Source organism: Daphnia pulex, chromosome 12, assembly GCF_021134715.1.
Source record: "Daphnia pulex isolate KAP4 chromosome 12, ASM2113471v1".
Taxonomy (NCBI): domain Eukaryota; kingdom Metazoa; phylum Arthropoda; class Branchiopoda; order Diplostraca; family Daphniidae; genus Daphnia; species Daphnia pulex.
Genome location: NC_060028.1, coordinates 8,549,432 through 8,568,132, shown reverse-complemented (window position 1 = coordinate 8,568,132; position 18,701 = coordinate 8,549,432). Strand labels below are relative to the sequence as shown.

Genomic DNA, 18,701 nt, shown 5'->3' with positions numbered 1-18,701 from the left:
AAGGCGAAACTTAGAAACCATTCCCCAGACTTGATTCGCTGCTCCTGTTTTTATTCGAATAACATTTTTCCCCAAGTTTTATGTTTAAATGATTAGATCTACACAGTAAAAGTAGGAGGAGGAAGCAGCAGCAGACGACATCAGCCAAATTCCCTCCGGGCAGTTGATCCGACTCATTGATTGGTAGCGGGCGAATGTCTGTGGAATAATAACAATGGCGCGTTGGATTGATCATCAAAAAGACCGAGGCCGGAAATAAAATAAAATAAAAGAATTATATAGGTATAAGAATTGCCCCGTTGTATTGCATACAGCGTCGACACAGCTCCGTTTCTCCCCATTTTATACGAATATATACAAATGATGAAACGAGAATAAGTGGAAAACACAACACAGCCATAGAAGTGAAATTGGAAATGATAATCTTCTTAGACAATCAATGAAGTATAGATATATATATATATATATTTGATATGAAACATCAACATGGCTTCTTCTTTTTATGCGTGTGAGAGTATCACGTCGTCAGAGTAGGAATGAGAAATATATAATATCTAGATGGTTGTTATACACTTTCCAGGTCGTGTCACATTGACGTCATAAATAGGATTGCAACAAGAAACAAACAAGAAATCAAATAGCAATAGTAGTTTTTCTTCTTTTTCTTTTCTTTTCTTTTTATTATTGGTACAACAACAATCTTTTATTCAGTTTGGTTTTTTTTTAGCTCTCTATCCGGAATAGTTGTTGGACACGGCTGCGACACTTTGGCGTTCCGGATCATTGAACTTGTTGTTATTGCCAACAGTTAAAACTGTGACATTTGGTCGACTCTCCCTGGCCCTACCACCGCCACCGCCGCCACCGGAATGGGATAGGGCCGTGGGCATGGGCTGGCTGGATCGTGGAGGGTTGCTCTTCATCCGGAGTAGTTTCTGGAAAGCGTTACGGAACTCTGGGCTGAAAATGGTGTAGAGAATCGGGTTGAGAGTGGAGTTGAAGTAGCCGAGCCAGAGGAAGAATGACACCATGTTGTCGTCGTAGTAACAGTGCGGCCATTGGCAGACGGGCATCAGCAGGGCAATGACGAAGAAGGGCAGCCAACAAACGACAAACGCTCCCGTGATGATGGCCAATGTTTTGGCCGCTTTGCGCTCCCGTTTCGACTCCATGTTCCGCCGGCGATTGGTAGTCGAGGCGGCGGCCGCCACGGCTGCAGCGGCCACCGATGTTATCCGTCGCGTTAATTTGGCCGGCTGAGTTGGCGGTTGCGCTGGCGCTGGCGGAGGGACGATAGCGACCGTTTGCTCGACGTATAAATTTTCCAGGGTATCTGATGGAGATGAAATTGGCATTGGCGGGCGGCCGAGATTCAAGACACCGACGGCGGCGGCCATGACGGTGCAAGTGGCCGGTTCGCTGGTGGAAACGAAGGAAATTCCGGTGCTGTTGGTCGTCGAGTTGGTGGGAGCGGCCGACGAGACGGCTCCTCTCAAACTGAGCCGCAATCCGCCGATGGCAGCCGCCGCAGCCGATGAGGATGAAACTCCATTGTTTTGCCTTTGCTCCTTGCGCCTCCTAATCCGCTTCTTGGCTGTGAGGAAGATCCGCCAGTAGAGAAACAGGATGATGGCCAGCGGCAAATAAAACGTCGACAGCGTCGCAAAAACCTGGAACCAACCAAATATAAAAAAAAAAGGCCAGTCAAAAGAAGCTAAGAAGAATCATGGTCAAGACATCAAAAGAAGTTCAATGTGGATGTGAGCCGGACTTGATATATAACGGCGGGCCCAGACAAAATGTCTCGACATAAACTCGACGACAGCCAAATAAATCGGCCAAAGAGTCTGCTGTTGTATAATCTAAATGTCCCGGCTATTCATCGAGGCTATCACGTCGGATGGCAGGAACAGGAACAGGAGCCCAGGAGCGCTGTGTGTATCGATCGTCGTTGAAATCGAATACACAGCCCGTCACCGTCCGTCTCAATATTGAAATGGCAAACGGAAAGCCGAGCCCAGGGGTAGAAAAACATGTCGGCCGCAGTCAACGAAAACATTTGGTCGAGTGTGCCGGGCCCAGCCGTCCTTCTTTTTTAACGACCAAAGTATAGTCTAACAGAGTCCGGCACTGAATGTTGGACATGTACAAGTGACACTCATCGGGTCGCCGGCCCTGTCGTTTTATCTTTTTTCTTCTTTCCAAAAACAATCGATCAACATCTAACCCGACCGCCTCCAATAACGACAACTAGAGAAAAGAGATTTGGTTAGGAGATTTGACTCTACCTGATAACCGACATCCTGACTGATGAGACATTGCTGGTAGACTTGGATGCGCTTCTGCCAGTCGTCGTCCTTCCATCCGAAGAGCGGGAAACAGGAGACGAGCAGAGAGACGAGCCAAACGGTGGCGATCATCCACGTGATCCGGCCGACGGTCCGCTGTTGGATGTAGTCGATGCTCGTCACCGCCCAGTATCTGAGTTCAGCACACAATGAATAATAAACTCAACTGATTCAATTCCAACGAAAAAAGAAACAAAGCAAAATACACAATTCCTTTTCTCTCCGATTGTTTCCCGGAAAATTTCTCCGACACAACACACACACACAAAGAAGAAGTGTGCAGACTACCAAAGTGGTCAATAGTCTGAACGTCGATCGATCCCGCTTCGACTATACACACACACATCCAGCGGAGGGGATTTTGTTTTTTATTCCCTCCATGGATATGTAAAGGCATAATAAATATGAATAGAGCCCCGACTGGATAGATATGTACGTATATCTTCTACAACCTACTTGATCATGTAGGCAATCCCGCGCTCGGGGGTTGCGGATGTGAATTATTCACCTTCCGCTGGCAGTGTGATGGCACACGACTGTGTGCACATGATATCCGCTACTAAGGAGTAAATTTGTTTGACAACAATCGACCATCTCTCTCGCGTGCGACACGCCAAAGTTACCGCATCTCTTTTTATTAGTAACTTAACCCTCTGGCTTAGTTCGGGAGTATTTGCATCTTTATTTCAAATCGGACCGTATAAATAAACAACGATGCGCTCCTTTTTTCTTGGGAGGGGGGGCTCTACCCAGTTTAATAACATCAACATCCGATTGGCTCACGTCCAATCTCTCAGACTATATAGAAGTTGATGGCTAGTATATAAATATATATAGCCGCGCAATTTCCAATCAATATTGAATGTTGGACTGGTCTGACCTCTTGCAAACATCAAAAGGATTTTTCCCCCTTTCGATCCGTGACTGGCGAGACGTCATCAAATGAAAAATCCCATCAGAAATGAAAGAATCGCGTTCCTATAAATATTAGACTCTGCAGCCCCGGCTCCTTGTAGGTAGGTATCAGGGTTGCCATCATTAAAAGGCCCAACGGCGGTCGCAAAAGAACCAAACCAAATCGGATCAAATGATCAAAAAAGGACCGTAGCTTTTGTTTGGGTCTATTTGATCCTATCAAGAAATTAATAAATATTTGGATCCTTCACCTTGTTTGACTTTGGGAGAGCCAGGAGCCCCGTGACGTGATTACAAAAAGTGGTGGGTGGGGTTGTTGTTTTTTACCTGTCGGTGGCTATGGCGACGAGATGAAGGATGGAGGCGGTGCAGCAGAGGACATCTGAAGAGGTCCACATGTCACACAGTTCGGGTCCTAGGAGCCATTTGCCAGTCACCTGATAGACGGCCCCCAACGGCATGACCAAACAGGCGACCAGGAGATCGGCGACGGCCAGCGACAGGATCAAATAGTTGGCCACCGATTGCAGATGCCGTTCCAGCAGAATGACGGCGATGACGAACACGTTGCCTTAAGCAGAAAATCAATTGCCGGTTAATAATCGCATCACGACTACGGAAACAACCGCACGCGGAAGAAGAAGAAGAAGAGAGTGTCCCGGGCGACACGTTACGCGACAGATTACTAGGAGCTCCAACACGCTAAAGGTTCCACCCTCTTTGTCCATTGTGCTGCTGTCCGTAATCAATTCTACTCAGCTGGCAGCACTCAGTAGCTAATTACGAGCTCAACGAGCATCAATGTGTGTTTAGAGCGCCCATGTATAGCCCCATCAACAGTCACTCTCTCTCTCTCTCGACATACACATGAGCATCTCCAGTTGCACAGCAGCGAGTACATTACGCCGGACACAGAAGTTTCTTATTACATGTTATACAACACAGGAGAAAAAACGACCTTACTCTTTCTCTCTTATATGTCTGGATGGACGGCGCAGACGCTCTTATATGTTATTATTCCGGCGCGCGGTCAAAATGTAACGCCTAGAGTGCTCCATTAGTCTCTAATATATAAGATGAGGCTTTTCATTATTCCATCTGCCAATACACACCGAGAGTGTGTCTGTGTGTGTAATCATATCAGTGATCATTGCAGCTAGTTATAATACGTCGAGTGTGTGTGTAATCTTTGGCTGGATGGCAAGATCCATTATGTTATTGCGAGGAGGGGGGATACACAAATGACATCAAAGGTCGAAATGACAAAAAAAGTTTGCCAGGCCGTGTGTGTGTGTATGTCGTCGTCGTTTACGGCGCCATTTTCGAAATGAATCTGAGCGCTAGGCATCTGCTGACTGGCTGGCTGGAGGGCCGTGCGGGAGGGTAGGAGGATTGGACGACGAGTGACATTTAAGCCTTTAAGTTGATGAGTCCAAATGAGAGTCGCAGGCACAGCCGGCAGTGGAGCTTTGCTTATTCTGCACTCTGATGAGTGTGTAATAAGGATCCGATCCTACTAGAATGTCTAAGGGGGGAAAATAAGGAGCGTGACATTTAGACAGGACCCGCATCCCCCCCAAAGAACCTTTCATAAGTAAAAAAGAAAAATCTTTCTTGTTGGAAAGTGGAAAAAATAAAAAAGGTAACAGAATCAAGACGCAATGGTCCGTCGATGGAAATAGAACTCGAGTAAACACAGCAAATAGGATCGGACTGGGCGCTGGCCTGTTCTCGTGTGTCAAATGATTTCTGGCAGTTGTTGTTGTTGTCGGTATAGACTCGGTGACCTTATTCCCTCACCATTTGGATGTCGAGGCGCTATAAAATGTGTGACAAGCCATAAGCCTCGTCGCCCCCGCCTGAAAACGTCAACCCAACGTACCCGGCGGGAGCCGCAGCGCAAAAAATCGTGAAAAAAAAAGAAAACGTGAGGGGATGTGAATTGGACGCTGGGAGAAGTTGTTGGCTGACGACTGACGCGCAATGCTACACCCATAACAACAGCAACTGCGTGACTGTGTGTATCGACAATTTCCCGGCGCTTTGAAATGCGATATGCATGTAAAAGGTCAATCATTTATTCTCGATCGTATAGAATTGCTGTTGGCATCGCTGCAACAACGGGAAAATCATAAAAGAAAAATCCGCCGGCGACAATTTGGTGGGAAATGTGACGCCCCCATGGCTCATAGACCCCCGGCCTGGACATAAATAGCGAGATTGTCGTTAAGCTCATACAACCGGAAGAATATGATGGCGGCGGCGAGGAAGAAGAAGAAGAAGAAGAAGAAAAGTTGCGGATGCCGAAGTTGGTGGATGATTATTTACCACGCAAGTGACAGGGGCTGGCCGCGAAAAAACGGGCGCGTCCAGTTTTTCGAGTATTTATAAACCCATCGAGGGAAACGAGGAAAGACATTTATAAATGACAAAGTGCCAGGAGGAACGCTCCTAAAAGTTGCCGGTCGATTGTTGGGACGTATAGACTCTTGCCCGACAATGCGTCACGGGCTCAACCCGTGAAGTTGTGGGTCGCGTTCTAAATCATTTCAACATTAGGAGAATGTCCCATCAAGTATTTCGGCACTTTTGGGTCATTTAGCTGAAATGTTGTTCAAAGCTCCTTGGAGGCTGGCTCCTTGGCTGGCACACATAAAAGCAACGATCGAGTCAAGAAGTCTCCTGTCAACAAGTTGCGTCATCGATCAATTCCACGTCAAGATGTTTCCCCCCAGCTCCTAATGGCTCCTTGTTTCTCTCCCTCCCCCCTCCTGAACGAGAGAGAATTCCATCTCGACGGAAAATGTTGCACATCAAATAATGGCTCAACAGATTTCTCTTTTCGGCAATTTGAATTTCATATTGACCCGCTACTACATACACATCCATTTCCGACGTCTCATTTGCATACGCCCCAGCTAGTACGACATACTACTCTCTATATAAGCCCCTTTTGCACAGTGTGCGGAAGCTTTTCTTCCGCACCGAGCGGAAGAAAAAGTTTTTCTTTTTTTTTTCCCGGCCGTCGTTTCCTCCGTGCAATCCAATAGTTATTGTATACAGACACACACACGCACGCTGACGAACGTCTTGGGAGAGAGAAGTACAGACCTCTGGAGAACAACTTGGGCATCAACGCAGCGCAGCAGCAACGACGGCCTATAGAAATCGAGAGTCTAAAGAGTCGGGAGCAAACAATTGAGAAGCCGGCACGTCTCTGGTCGGTGGAAGGGGGAGGCTGGCGGGCGCCATGGACAAGACACGGGAGTGAGCAGCAATTACTATATCCTTAAGACTCTTATTCTTCTTCTTCTATTCCCCCAACGCGGATGAATGCGCCTCCCAACTTTTCCCCCCTTTCCATCGCCGGAATATATATAGCGTCGCTATTCTCTTTTGATTCCTCGATGGGACTCAAACCCGGGCCAAGAAAAAGAAGAACTCTATATACGGGCCGTCTTTACTTTGTCAGCCATTATATTATCCTACTAGTAGTCGTAGTCATAGTATAGTGCATCTGTATAATCAAAGACGTTTAGATCTACCCAGAATAGATTCACCCCATCTATAAGTGATTTTGCCATTACGTTCTTTGGCCGTCGGCCAGCAAAGGGGGGATGCAGTGACACTGGGATGTAAATCAATCAATATGAATAAAGTATCCGCGTCTATATCACAATGACACGGCACTATTCTCACCATTCCCTCGTCGTGGGCTATAACACAAACAAACAAACAAACATTCCGCCCACATATTAAACTCGTCAAATCATATCTACGTAATATACAGGGCGCGCGCTTGTGTGTCTACACGGCGATCTAATAATAATGCGGTGAGAGACAACCCAGAGTCTGAAAACATTCCGTAGCTCCGGGGGGTTGGTGGGAGGCGGTAGTACATATAATGCCATCAGTACTAAAATATCTACACACACAGATATGACGGCGGTGGTGGTGGAACGCAAAAAGTTTGTCGGTAAGTCTCGCATTAGCTAATGGGTTTTCCTTTGTTTGAGCTGTGCGTATACGTCGCATCCAGCAGGTGAAAAAGCGGCGGTACTATTGACTGCACGTGTGTAGGGTATCGGTGAAACAAACCTAAGAGAAATGACAAGATTATTATGGACAGGAGGATTCATCCGGCCGGAGGGGGGGGGGGGACTTGTTGCTCATCAATGTATATAACTACCCTAGAAATGAAATGATTTTAATTTGAAAGGACAAGGATTGAACTCGTGATATTCCATTAGCGAATTGGAGTCTCGGCAGATCCTGGGCGGTTGTGGGGATCAGCGAGTGGATTCATCGGAAATGGCACGCCATGCGTGAGCCACTTGCGTCATCTCTGCAATCATTTTCAGTTTTCTTAAAAGCGGAAATGGCATGTCCGTGACTCGATCCCCCAACCCCCCTGTACTTCAATGTTTGTTTGATCTTTGCCGTGCAGTCAAAGAGGATCATAATCATCCATCTCGGAATTGAGAGAGTTCTCAACTGTCTGGTCCGACTCTCCATGCGAAATAATCGGTCGGGACTTGCGTCAGGGCCTCTCCAACCATTTTCTTTTTTTTTTCTTTTTCTCCCCCTTATTTATATAAGACAGTTTGTTGAAGCTCATTAAAAAATAACCCCCCAAACGACACATGATTGATATTTTTGAGATGATTTAAAAAAAAATTAACTTTTCCAATTCAAAATTGGCGAAAACACAACGCGAAAACTGTTCGTTAAGGGGATAAGCGTCAAAGGTTCTCGTTAAGTTCGAACTAAAGTACCGATCGTTAATAAAGTTGAAGCGGCGCCAATTTTAGACATGTCATTCTGAATGCACTTTCCCTGGACCGCGTGAGATATATATACAATCAGCCCGGCAGCAGCAACAGTTCATTGGAAATGTTGTTTTCCTTTTTCGTCAGTTTGGATTTGATGTTGTTGTCGAATAAATAACGGGCCCGGTATTTTTCTTTTCGACCCTTAACGATCGTTAGGGAAAGAGAAAAACATGGCGACTGCTGCACGGATATATACAAAAGAAAACGGATGCGATTCCAATGATTGGAAAGTGAACAAACAAGACGCAAAAGTAAAATGGTGTGGCCTGGAATTTTTTACGACCGATGATCCTGATCCAAAATATAAAAAAAAAGGTATACCCGAAGTGTTGTGCCGAGCTGCGTGTGTGTGTAAAGAGTTTGAGAGTTTGAATCGACTGCGCAGAAAAACGGTCGATGGGTGGAAGGAAAAGAGAGGCGAGTCAGCAGATGAGAGAAAGTTGCCCGGGGAAAATCTAATCTTCTCCTTTTAGGACATGAGGGTGGCAGCAGCCGAGCGAACGGCATCTTTGATTGCACGATTGATGAGGTCGAGATTGAGGGGGTTTGTCTCTCCCGTCCCGTCCCGTCTCGCCAAAAAGGGAGTGTCAAAAGAAAACAAAGTTTGTCAGCCGGCCGCCAACCGGATTGCGGGAGAGACGGAAATGATGGAGCACCCATCGCTTGCCAATTCCATCCGCCGCTGCCGCTCCTATTTTCCCCCCGGATGAAGGACACAACAAGAAGAGGAAATTTCGTGACCCGTGGAATCCAACAGCAGCAGCACATGTGGACTGTGTCGGGCGGACCCAACCTGTCGCTAACTTTCGCCAGACCCATTGAATGTTCGACCGGGCATATCCGCCCAGACGGGAAGGAAGGATTACAGGGCTCCTATTTGTTTACCCAAGGTCAATAGAAACAACACACACACACACACACAACCGACGCCAGTTGTGTATCGTAACACGCAGCTGCTGGACCAACATTCATCCCCGCAATGGACACAAAGACAATGACAAACGCGCCTTATCGTGACTGACCGAGAGTTTGTCCCATTGTTTCGGCAGGGATTTCCCCCATCACGCCCTCATCACGTTCAATCCAGCGTGAATGTCATCGAGAAATTCAATGATCCTGGTGGGTAGGGAAAGAAAAAATATTGGGCAAAATGAACTAAATGTGTAGGAGCTAATGTTTCGAAAAACCTGAACGTAGTTCTCAGTGTTTGCATCACCAACTTCATCAAGTGACTTGTTCACATGGGTGATGTTGGACAAGGAAACTCTGAGATGCTCTTCATCATTTTCTAATAAATTCGACCATAATGTCCTCAGCCTGGTCTCTGACAAGAAAAAAGGCTAAGTCTTTGTCTGCCTCTGCCAGCTTTTTACAAGTTACCAAATAATTGACACTTCGGGATTTACAAAATTAAGACAAACATACCTGCCAAAATATAGTAGAATGTCCATCATGAAGTGCTCAAACTATTTCCTTGTAGATTTTATCTAAGATTTCTAGTTTATTTCTAATTGTCTTTCTAAACACGTGTATGTGTCGTTCGCTAAATTTTAGTCTGCAATTTAAAATGGCGCGATTCTGGATTTGCCAGATTGCGAAAATGATTCGAATTTTTTTTTAATTGTCGAGTTTATTGAATTTGAAAAAACCAAATAAAATTCAACAAAAATGATGGGGTAAAAAAAAATAATAAAATTAAATCAAACTAAATAAATTGAATAAAATTGGATTATACGATAAAACTAAATATTGGCAAAAATAGATTTGCAACGCTTAATCTCAACACGCAGCTGTTGGACCGACAGCCATCCCCGCGATGGACCAAAGACAATGACGGACGTCTTATCGTGACTGACCGAGTGTTTGTCCCGTTGTTGTCCTGTTTTGTTTTTCCGGTCGGGATCTCCCCCGACACATGACGTTCAAGCGCGAATGTCATTGAGAAATTCAATAAATCCTGATGGCGGAGGGAAAAGGAGGAAAATAGTGAGCAAAGTGAACGAAATTTTGAGTTTTCACGTTGATCTCCCGACGACGACGACAGATGTTCGGTTTGGCCCCCGCATGTTGATGGGTGGGGTAAAGGGGAGGAAGTTATACACACGTCGGCGAGTTTAGATATTACAGAGGCACACAATCTCGATCCTGTGTGCGACATTCCCGCGCCCTTCAGAGACAGCCGGTCGCATGTCTCTTTTAAAATATAGGAAAACGGTAAAGCGTCGCTGCGCTCAGGAATGGAGATGGATTTCCACCGCCACCAACCAAAAGGATCGAAGGCATACACATATAAATCTCAAGAATCCCTTTTCAGAAAAATAGAGGAGGGAAACCACTTGGAGGGCGGCCCCCTTGATATCATCTCATTGCGATTCACGACACAACACGGGAACAGCTCCCGCCCTGAATCGCTACGAGCTTCTCCTAGACGCCATCAACTTATTCGAGTGTTCTAGGTAGACGACGACAAGTGTAGCAGCCGCATAGTGGCTGATTAGTGGGACAATACAAACAAGCCGACACAGAAACAGACTTGATATTGGTATCGGAGAGATGATGAAACAGCGTGAAAACGATGACGAAGTTTTGGCGAACCTCAACGGGAAAAACGTCGCAACATTTTTGCTGGCGCATTATTGACTTTCCGTCACGAAATTCCTTGAGGCCCGCGTGCGCTATGAGCAGTCGGGTTAATATTAGCCGCCTATTTGGCTTGCCAGCCCTAGAATAAGACACGAACGACAATTGATTTGTCTCGCAATCATGCCCACCCCACCCCCTTATCCCGATGACAGGCATTCCCGCACCACTCACCCAAGGATATTTTTCAATCGAGTAGCAGTCCCAAATGAATAAGGCACACACTTACCGATGGGTGTTGGTTAGAACTTACCGATTGCGGTGATTAGAATTAGGACGACTAGGACCATGGCGATGAGGACATTCATCAGCGAGTCGAGTCCATTAACGGCCAAAAGGACGTCGGAACTGTTGTTGAGATAAGTGGTGACGGCTGTCGATGACGAGGAATTGTTGTAGAATAACGTCGCCGTCACATTGGCGTCGATCAATTCGTCCTCGCTCGGGTCCCGCAACATCGCCGTTGTCAGGGCCGCCGGCCCCGCTTTTGTGCCCGTCCAATTCATGGTGGTCCCGCTCTAGCACCAGTGTGTTGGACACTCTCGTCGTTTGGCACATTCAGCCGGGCAGACACAATACTACTCACCAAACTCAAACATGATCTGATATTTCTATCCCGAATTGCGTTGGCCCACCGACGCCACCCCCTTTTGTCAGCGTGACTTTGTTGCCTTGTTCACGATTGATTCGAAACTTTTGAATACACAAGAGAGAGGGAGAGAGAACGGGTTGTGCGAGTCAACACGACTGCCAAAAGTTGTCCAACCGAAATCGAGAAAAAACAACAAGCGGAGAGTGGGAGAGAGGAGCGACTTACTCCGTCCCCAGTCGTCGGCCAAATGAACGCTAGTCCCAGCCAACTTTGACTCTCTCCGCTGTGCACTATACTCCCGAGCGCTATGCTTTCCCGTTGCGTGAATGTGTGAGAGGAGGGGAGTGAAGGAGAGAGCAAACTCCAACGGCGTAATACCAACAATGACGGAAAGTGCTCCTCTCCGCTGCACTCGGCCTTAATGTCCGTTTCCCGATGAATTCAGGCGGCAGCCGTTTATAACCACTTAAAAGCCCCGCCAACCTTGTCTCTCTCCCACCCTCTCCACACATTGCTCGGCATACGTCACAAAAGGAGCGAATAAAAACAAAATCAATTAAACCAACCTTTTTTTATTATTTTTCAATTCCCGAAAGAGAAAAAAGGGGAAAAAAAGCCAATCGCTTTTGTTGCTGACGTCTAGACGGCGATTGAATTATTTGTAGACTTTTCACTTGGGCATACACCGTCGCGAAACCTTCGGGGGAAACCTTTTCCAAGAAGGAGAAACTGTCAAGTGAAACTGAAATGAAGCGACGACAATAAATCCGGATCTTGGCGAATTTTTTTACCCTCCGCCACAGTTCGGCTCACGGTCCATCTGATTTGGTTCATATTTTAAATACTGGTGCGAGTACGGTGTATTTTACAGACTGCATATGTGTAAGAGGAGGAGTATATAATACGGGCCCTTAGCAAGTGGAAATCCGTTTACTGCGGCGAGTCTTGATGAGAGATTGTAGTGATTATCAAGTCCCCTTATTGCTGATGGGGATAGACATTCTCGACGTTGGGCAGAATTCATTCCCGAGTCTGGGCTACTAGTATAGTACGACTTATGTCAAACTGGATGCCATTGTTGAACCGTGAATGACAGCTATTAAATACTTAATGAATCGAGGAAAGAGACATTATATTGATTTCGCCGAAATCATAAAGTTTGCAGCCAAAAGACAAAAGAGGATTTGGTCTATTTACAGACCGAGACTAAATATTCCACCAGACTCCACTTTGGGTTCTCAAGATCGCGTGCTGTATGCGGGATAGCATTCATTTTGATTTATTTAACAAGTTTACCAAACCCCCCGTCGACATTTGAGTGGATGTAGACCACACCGCTGCTTCTGCTGCTGGTAGATTTCTTGGTCCACAAATTGAGGATTTGTTGGTGCAAACATTTCCACCGGGGTGTAATGGAGAATCGGTTTAAGAGGAAAAGCCGCAAGCCAAGCAAGAGTTACGTCTCTACTCAATCCATCCAACCAAAGAAACGACTAGTCAGGCAGACCTTCAACTCTATATAGCTAAAGTCCAGGGTCTTATATGGGGGGCTTAATTAACCATTGATTACTTTCAGGTCCCTTCTCCATCAGCTAATACAATGTTATTGAATTTTACAGCCACCTAATCCAAATCCAATTTCCTAAAACGCCAAACTGCCTTAAAGTAAAACGTGGCGAAATTAAATGCGCCCCAAATTCCGTCGACACTCTTTTTTTTATTATTATTATTTTAAGTCTCATTTCTCAACAAAAAAGATTTGTTGTTGGTACAAAAAGGAAATAACCTTTCGGGTCGACGGACGCTCATAATCACACACAAACATACACAAGGGAAAAAAAAGAAATTGGGGGTTCCTTCTATTCAATCAACTTAAAAATGAAAATAATAATCGAACGAAGAAAAAAAGGATTCCTTACGTCCATTTTTTTCTGATTCGTTTGGATGTCCCCCCAAACTTGTTTCTTTTGCTTGAAATTTTGTTACTGAAGGACCAGGCCGACAGAGTTTGAGGGCATGTCCGGACAGCGCCAGTTGTAGAGATAGTAATGCAAATTGCCATCGCCGATACCGAACTTGAGCGGCTCTAAAAACGTCTTGTTCTCCATCAAATCCAGGGCGTTGAAAACGTCAAATCCGGCGTTTTTGGCCGTGACCAGAGCGTCGCTCATCAGCTGATTCCACGGCGTCGTCGACGATGCGTTGTAAAACGAGTAGGCCGCTTTGAGCGACTTGTGAACCGGGTGATGCATCACCGTCGATGGCAACGTGTAGTAGCTCACCAGATCGGTGATGATACCGTCGTTCTCCACCACGTAGCAGTCGACGATGCCGGGCCTGGGGAAAAACCAGTGGCGGAAATCTTCTTCGTCGAAACACGGCGCCAAGTGGAACTTGTTCAAATACTAAACACAGAAAATGCAAGGAAAGAAAGGAAAGTCGATATCAATATTTGAACACGGACAATCCGTTGCGAGATGAACAAAAATTCCGTTTTCCCAGTAAACTCGCCTTACACGCCTCGAGCTATCAATGGTAGTCATCACTGCTAACATAACACACACACAGAGACAGACCCTGATGTAGACTCACCGTGTTGAGCAATCGATAAGCCTGCTCAATGTCCTTGAGTTCCAAAGTACGGAATCCAGGAGTTTTCGTCTCTTCTGGTAGGCGATAAAGTTTCAATGTTCGTTGCATTGTCATATTACGCGCCAGATGCGAAAATTTGACATCGATCAGCTTTTTGGGATTCAGAGAACGGTGCCAGTATCTGAATATAGGATTAAAATGGACCAATTAAGGACAAGCCTTTGTTTATTTTGCCAGACAAATACCTGCAAGTGCTGACCGGTTTAGGCAACACAACACCGGCCGTGTAAACGGCTTGAAATATTCCCTTCAAATGGACGCGTCGTGTAATCTCACGAATGAGGACGGGGGCCACTCTTTTCGAGCGAAGCTTCTTGTGCACGCAAAGAAAATTAATCTCCACCATTTTCTGGGTACTAAAGTTGTTGAGAAAACAAATTAAATGCGAGTTCACAGAATCTTGAATCGTTATGATCTTACTGATTATATATTCGAATGGTGGCTGGGATTGCAGATATGAAACCCAAAAGCTTTCCCGATTTCTCTGCTCGAACGCCACAATGCCAATCCTTGTACCAGCCAGGCGGTTTCAAAGCCCTATAAATCAATAATATTTTTGTTATTTTTGTTTCTACTCATTTTTTAATTAAGTTAAAACCCACCATAGAAGAAAATCAGCCGAATAATCGAACCGAAACATATTATCGTCGTCTTCTACATAATTCTCATTAAGAAGTTGGTACAATTCTTGCAACTATAAAATGGAAGAAAGATAAATGTAAACAAGTCTTAAAAAAAGTTTTTTGATTCTTTTTGTTACTGTCTGTGGATTGTCTAATGACAAAGTATCCCACACAAAACCCTGTGGTAATGTATATGGCTCGGGACGAATTTCTGAAAAAGGTGTGTCCGGCTCAATTGGTTCATTGACAGTAATATCTTCATCTGCAGAACAAAAATCAGATAAAGTTGAAATTGAAACAAAATGCTGTGAAGATCTTACTAATTTTTGGAACGGGTTGAGTGCTCCAAAATTCATACTGTTTGGCCATAGCATCTTCAGTCGTTTTGACAGCACCTTGACTGTGGGTCAACGAAAGCAACTCCATGGCTTTTTTCAAGTCCTGCAAAAAGTTTACAAACATGGATTCCTGTACCTTGAAAACAAAAAGAAGTATGTTCTTACTTGAAGACTAGCAGGCGGCAAAGACATCTCCTCTCCATCATCTTTGGACAAATGATTTTTTACATTTTTTCCTTTTTTCTTTTTGTCTTTTGATTTGGCACCCCTAAAAGTAAGAATGAACTTTGTAAACAAGGAATTCAACTATTCAAGCTTACTTATCGGCAAAACCATTTGCTGACTAACGGTCACATCAGCACAAAAACGAAACGTGGAACACAAACTTACCCGTCGTTGGAGTGATGGTGTCCATCGCAATGGTCTCCACAGCCATTAGATGCTTCTGCTTTCATTTTTCCTGTACTAGATTCCATGTCTCTTTCGGCCATGGTTCTTTAAAAATAAAAGTTAAGTCAATCCACACCCGTTTTTCCCCTAATGTATTGACGACAGAATTGCTCCTGTCTGCCCTGTCTATGCGTGCCTTACAGCAGACACAACCACGTCAATTTGCCTTGGGTTACTATGGCAACCGAAATTTTTGATTTTGTTTTAGCTTCTGCTCATTATTTTTGTAAGCGTAGCGTGTTCGTGCTCGTGTTATACTGTTGAACCAGAAATTGATAGTAGTATACATCTTTTATGCTGCCATTGCAAAACTGTTACTGACTAAAGTCTATTTGCAGGTGGAAAACATGTTTAAATTCAATTTCTCGTCGTCTGATAATCAGGATAAAACAGAAGACACGATTGACGATACAAACCATAAGACTTGTCCTCCAGAAGCTGATGGAAAGGAAATTGAAATTTCAAATATTTATCATCAGAATATTCAACAGTATCGTGACAATTGTTCCCCCACAACAGTAGTGCGCAATTTTCATCTTGTTGACGTGAAACATGTAGAAGAGCTCATAACATCACAGTCAAATGGGGAATTTGAATCTCTGAAGGCAGCTTTTCAGATGAATAGTGATATCATCAGTGGCGTATACGAAGGTTAATAACTCCTTAAACCAATATGTATTCATTAAGAGTTTATATTAAAATAATCATTTAGGTGGAATGAAGATATGGGAATGCACACTTGATCTTCTAGATTACTTTGAAAAAAACTTTGTTCAGTTTGATGGATTGAATGTTCTTGATCTTGGTTGTGGTTCAGGCCTGTTGGGTATGTATGCATTGAGCAAGGGAGCCTTATCTGTCCACTTCCAGGATTATGTAAGTCATTAAAAAAAATACATTTTTAAGTAACTTTTTTTAAAAGGATTTCATTTGTCCTTAGAATGCTGAGGTGCTTTCCCTTTGTACAATTCCTAATGTGATATTTAACAATCCAGACCTTAAGGATAGAGCAAAATTTTTTGCTGGTGATTGGGGACCTCTACTTCATAAACTTGATAAATATGATATTATTCTCACCTCTGAAACAATTTACAATCCTGAAAATTATGGAAAATTAATTCGGATTTTTGAGGAAACCCTGAAGAAATCTGGATTGATGTAACTTTAATTTTCACAGAATTATTGTATTTGTGCTTAACATTGTTTCTTTATTATTTTTTCCAGTTATGTTGCCGCAAAACATTTCTATTTTGGTGTTGGAGGAAATCTTTACGAGTTTGAAAAGATGATCCGACAAAACGAAAGGTGGACCTCGTCAATATGTTTTTGCTCAAGCGAAGGTCTGCGCATTCAGCTTTATCCCTATTTCATTGATTAATCTTTTTTTTTGTGTTCTTAAGGTGTTAAACGGGAAATTCTGAAAATTTCCCAGTCGGCAACATAGAGCTATTAAAACTACATGGAATTGTTAAATATTTTGTCAAAATTTGTATGCAAATAAACTTACATGTTTACAAAAATCCCACTTGACTTCCCTTTATCTAGTAACTATTTTTTTCACAATTAAAATACTGCATGCATGCATAAACTTATGTAACATGACTGGATTTTCATGTTAAACTCTTGTTAAGCAAACAAAAGTTCAGATGTTATCGTCGCTTAATATCATAAGCATGTAATCGGCAGTGAAACTAGTTTATAATTTTAAAAATTTTTAGCAGTTCAAACTGAAGACCAACAGAGCATAGAACTGTACTGCTATGTGCTATGCTATTCAAAAAGTGTTATTTAACAATTTTTTTCTTAATCTCCCTAAATTACCAATTAATTATTTAACCTTTTCATTGCAAACGATTTCAACCGTTTCATTAAACGAAAATTGTGAGTCGATTATAAAAAAATTCAAACGTTGCCCGGTTCCCTATCAGAAACAAATGAAAGCTGCCAACCGCTAACGTAATGTCGTCTGCTACAGCTTGAAACCGCTTGTCATACCTGAGTTAGCGATTTCACGAGTCATTCTCTCAAAGACACGATGAGTTCTATTGGTACTGGGGTAATATATTTCAAATTTACTGACTTAAACCTTCTATCTTGATGCTTACTCTCATCTGTGATTTCAGTACGATTTGTCAGCTTCGCAGTTCTCTCCTGATGGCAGAGTATTCCAAGTCGAATATGCCATGAAAGCCGTCGAAAACAGCGGGTAAGTCTACGTCTAATGTCTTCGTATCAGTAATAATAAGTCATTTTTGACAATAGTACTGCTGTTGCCTTGCGAGGCAAAGATGGTGTTGTATTTGCTGTGGAAAAGCTGGTGACATCAAAGCTGTATGAAGCTGGAGCGAATAGAAGGATATTCAATATTGACACTCATATTGGAATGGCAAGTCCTGAAAATTAAGCTGTTTTATGAAACTACAATTAAAAACTCATGCTTTTTCTAGGCTGTTGCTGGCCTTTTAGCTGATTCCAGGCAAATTGTGGAAACTGCCAGGACAGAAGCTTCAAATTACCGTGCTGAATATGGAGGCAATATTCCTGTCAAAGTATATTCTAGCATTGGATAATTTTGATCATTCAGCTAAACTTAATATTTTTAAAAATTAGTATCTGGCAGATCGTGTTGCCATGTACAAGCATGCTTACACTCTGTATTCTGCTGTGAGGCCATTTGGTTGTTCTGTTGCTCTTGGATCTTATGATGAAATTGATGGCCCTCAGCTTTATATGGTGGATCCATCTGGAGTTTCCTTTGTATGCTCACTTTTTCCACCAATTTTTGTTTATGATCTAAAAAATATCAAAATTGTCCATATTTTAGGGATATCTTGGATGTGCTATGGGGAAAGCAAGACAGGCTGCTAAAACAGAAATGGAAAAGCTCAAGCTTAAGGATATGACCTGTCTAGAACTCATCAAAGAAGCTGCCAAGATGTTAGCTCTTTTTTTAACTATTTAATTCAGGTTAATAATTGGCTTTTTTTTTGTACATGCAGCATTTACATTGTCCATGATGAAGTCAAGGATAAACATTTTGAACTGGAGCTGAGCTGGGTAGGTGCTGTCACCCAAGGACGTCACCAGAAAGTCTCTCAGGAGGTGTTTGCTGAAGTTGAGCGATACGCAAAATCTGCACTTGAAGATGATTCAGATTCTGGCAATGATGATATGTGAAAATGGGAAATGAAAGAAGGGACCCGAGTTAATACACTTTGGAATACAATCGTCTTTAATTTGAATTCAAATGAATAATATCCAAAGTTCGCTAACTCCACCTAAATCCAGGTGTAGACCAAGCTTAAGTGTCT

The 18,701-nt window shown here is 43.6% G+C and overlaps 3 protein-coding genes across 3 annotated transcripts; 1 reads left to right on the top strand and 2 right to left on the bottom strand.

Annotated features, from left to right (window-relative positions):
* Positions 1–279: 279 nt before the first annotated feature.
* Positions 280–11,572, bottom strand: LOC124209520 (5-hydroxytryptamine receptor-like). The gene is made up of 4 exons (XM_046607541.1): positions 10,989–11,572; positions 3,591–3,834; positions 2,289–2,481; positions 280–1,670 (listed from the first exon to the last, which is right to left on the bottom strand). Exons 1-4 carry the CDS (start codon positions 11,239–11,241, stop codon positions 732–734), a joined length of 1,629 nt encoding a protein of 542 aa, XP_046463497.1. The 5' UTR covers positions 11,242–11,572; the 3' UTR covers positions 280–731.
* Positions 11,573–13,164: 1,592 nt separating this feature from the next.
* On the bottom strand, positions 13,165–15,571 carry LOC124209514 (glycylpeptide N-tetradecanoyltransferase 1-like). The gene is made up of 9 exons (XM_046607529.1): positions 15,331–15,571; positions 15,106–15,208; positions 14,923–15,043; positions 14,740–14,864; positions 14,582–14,673; positions 14,400–14,516; positions 14,165–14,335; positions 13,920–14,100; positions 13,165–13,732 (listed from the first exon to the last, which is right to left on the bottom strand). Exons 1-9 carry the CDS (start codon positions 15,429–15,431, stop codon positions 13,310–13,312), a joined length of 1,434 nt encoding a protein of 477 aa, XP_046463485.1. The 5' UTR covers positions 15,432–15,571; the 3' UTR covers positions 13,165–13,309.
* An 80-nt stretch (positions 15,572–15,651) lies between these two features.
* Positions 15,652–18,616, top strand: LOC124209519. Its single transcript, XM_046607540.1, is given in 12 exon segments — positions 15,652–15,671; positions 15,729–16,041; positions 16,103–16,266; positions 16,331–16,548; positions 16,615–16,730; positions 16,791–16,829; positions 17,491–17,596; positions 17,653–17,776; positions 17,838–17,939; positions 18,001–18,147; positions 18,215–18,327; positions 18,390–18,616. Coding segments are annotated over 11 exon segments (1,611 nt in total). The 5' UTR covers positions 15,652–15,671; positions 15,729–15,737; the 3' UTR covers positions 18,568–18,616.
* Positions 18,617–18,701: the final 85 nt, after the last annotated feature.

Bases quoted from the DNA above. Each gene is read 5' to 3' on its own strand.
- LOC124209520 (XM_046607541.1), bottom strand. From the start codon at position 11,241: ATGAATTGGACGGGCACAAAAGCGGGGCCGGCGGCCCTGACAACGGCG. The intron at 2,482-3,590 runs GTAAAAAACAAC...TGCTGAACTCAG, and splicing joins GTCGCCATAGCCACCGACAG to ATACTGGGCGGTGACGAGCA. The intron at 1,671-2,288 runs GTAGAGTCAAAT...GGTTGGTTCCAG, and splicing joins GTCAGGATGTCGGTTATCAG to GTTTTTGCGACGCTGTCGAC.
- LOC124209514 (XM_046607529.1), bottom strand. From the start codon at position 15,431: ATGGCCGAAAGAGACATGGAATCTAGTACAGGAAAAATGAAAGCAGAA. The intron at 15,209-15,330 runs GTAAGTTTGTGT...TCTTACTTTTAG, and splicing joins CACCATCACTCCAACGACGG to GGGTGCCAAATCAAAAGACA. The intron at 14,336-14,399 runs GTAAGATCATAA...CAACAACTTTAG, and splicing joins ACCATTCGAATATATAATCA to TACCCAGAAAATGGTGGAGA.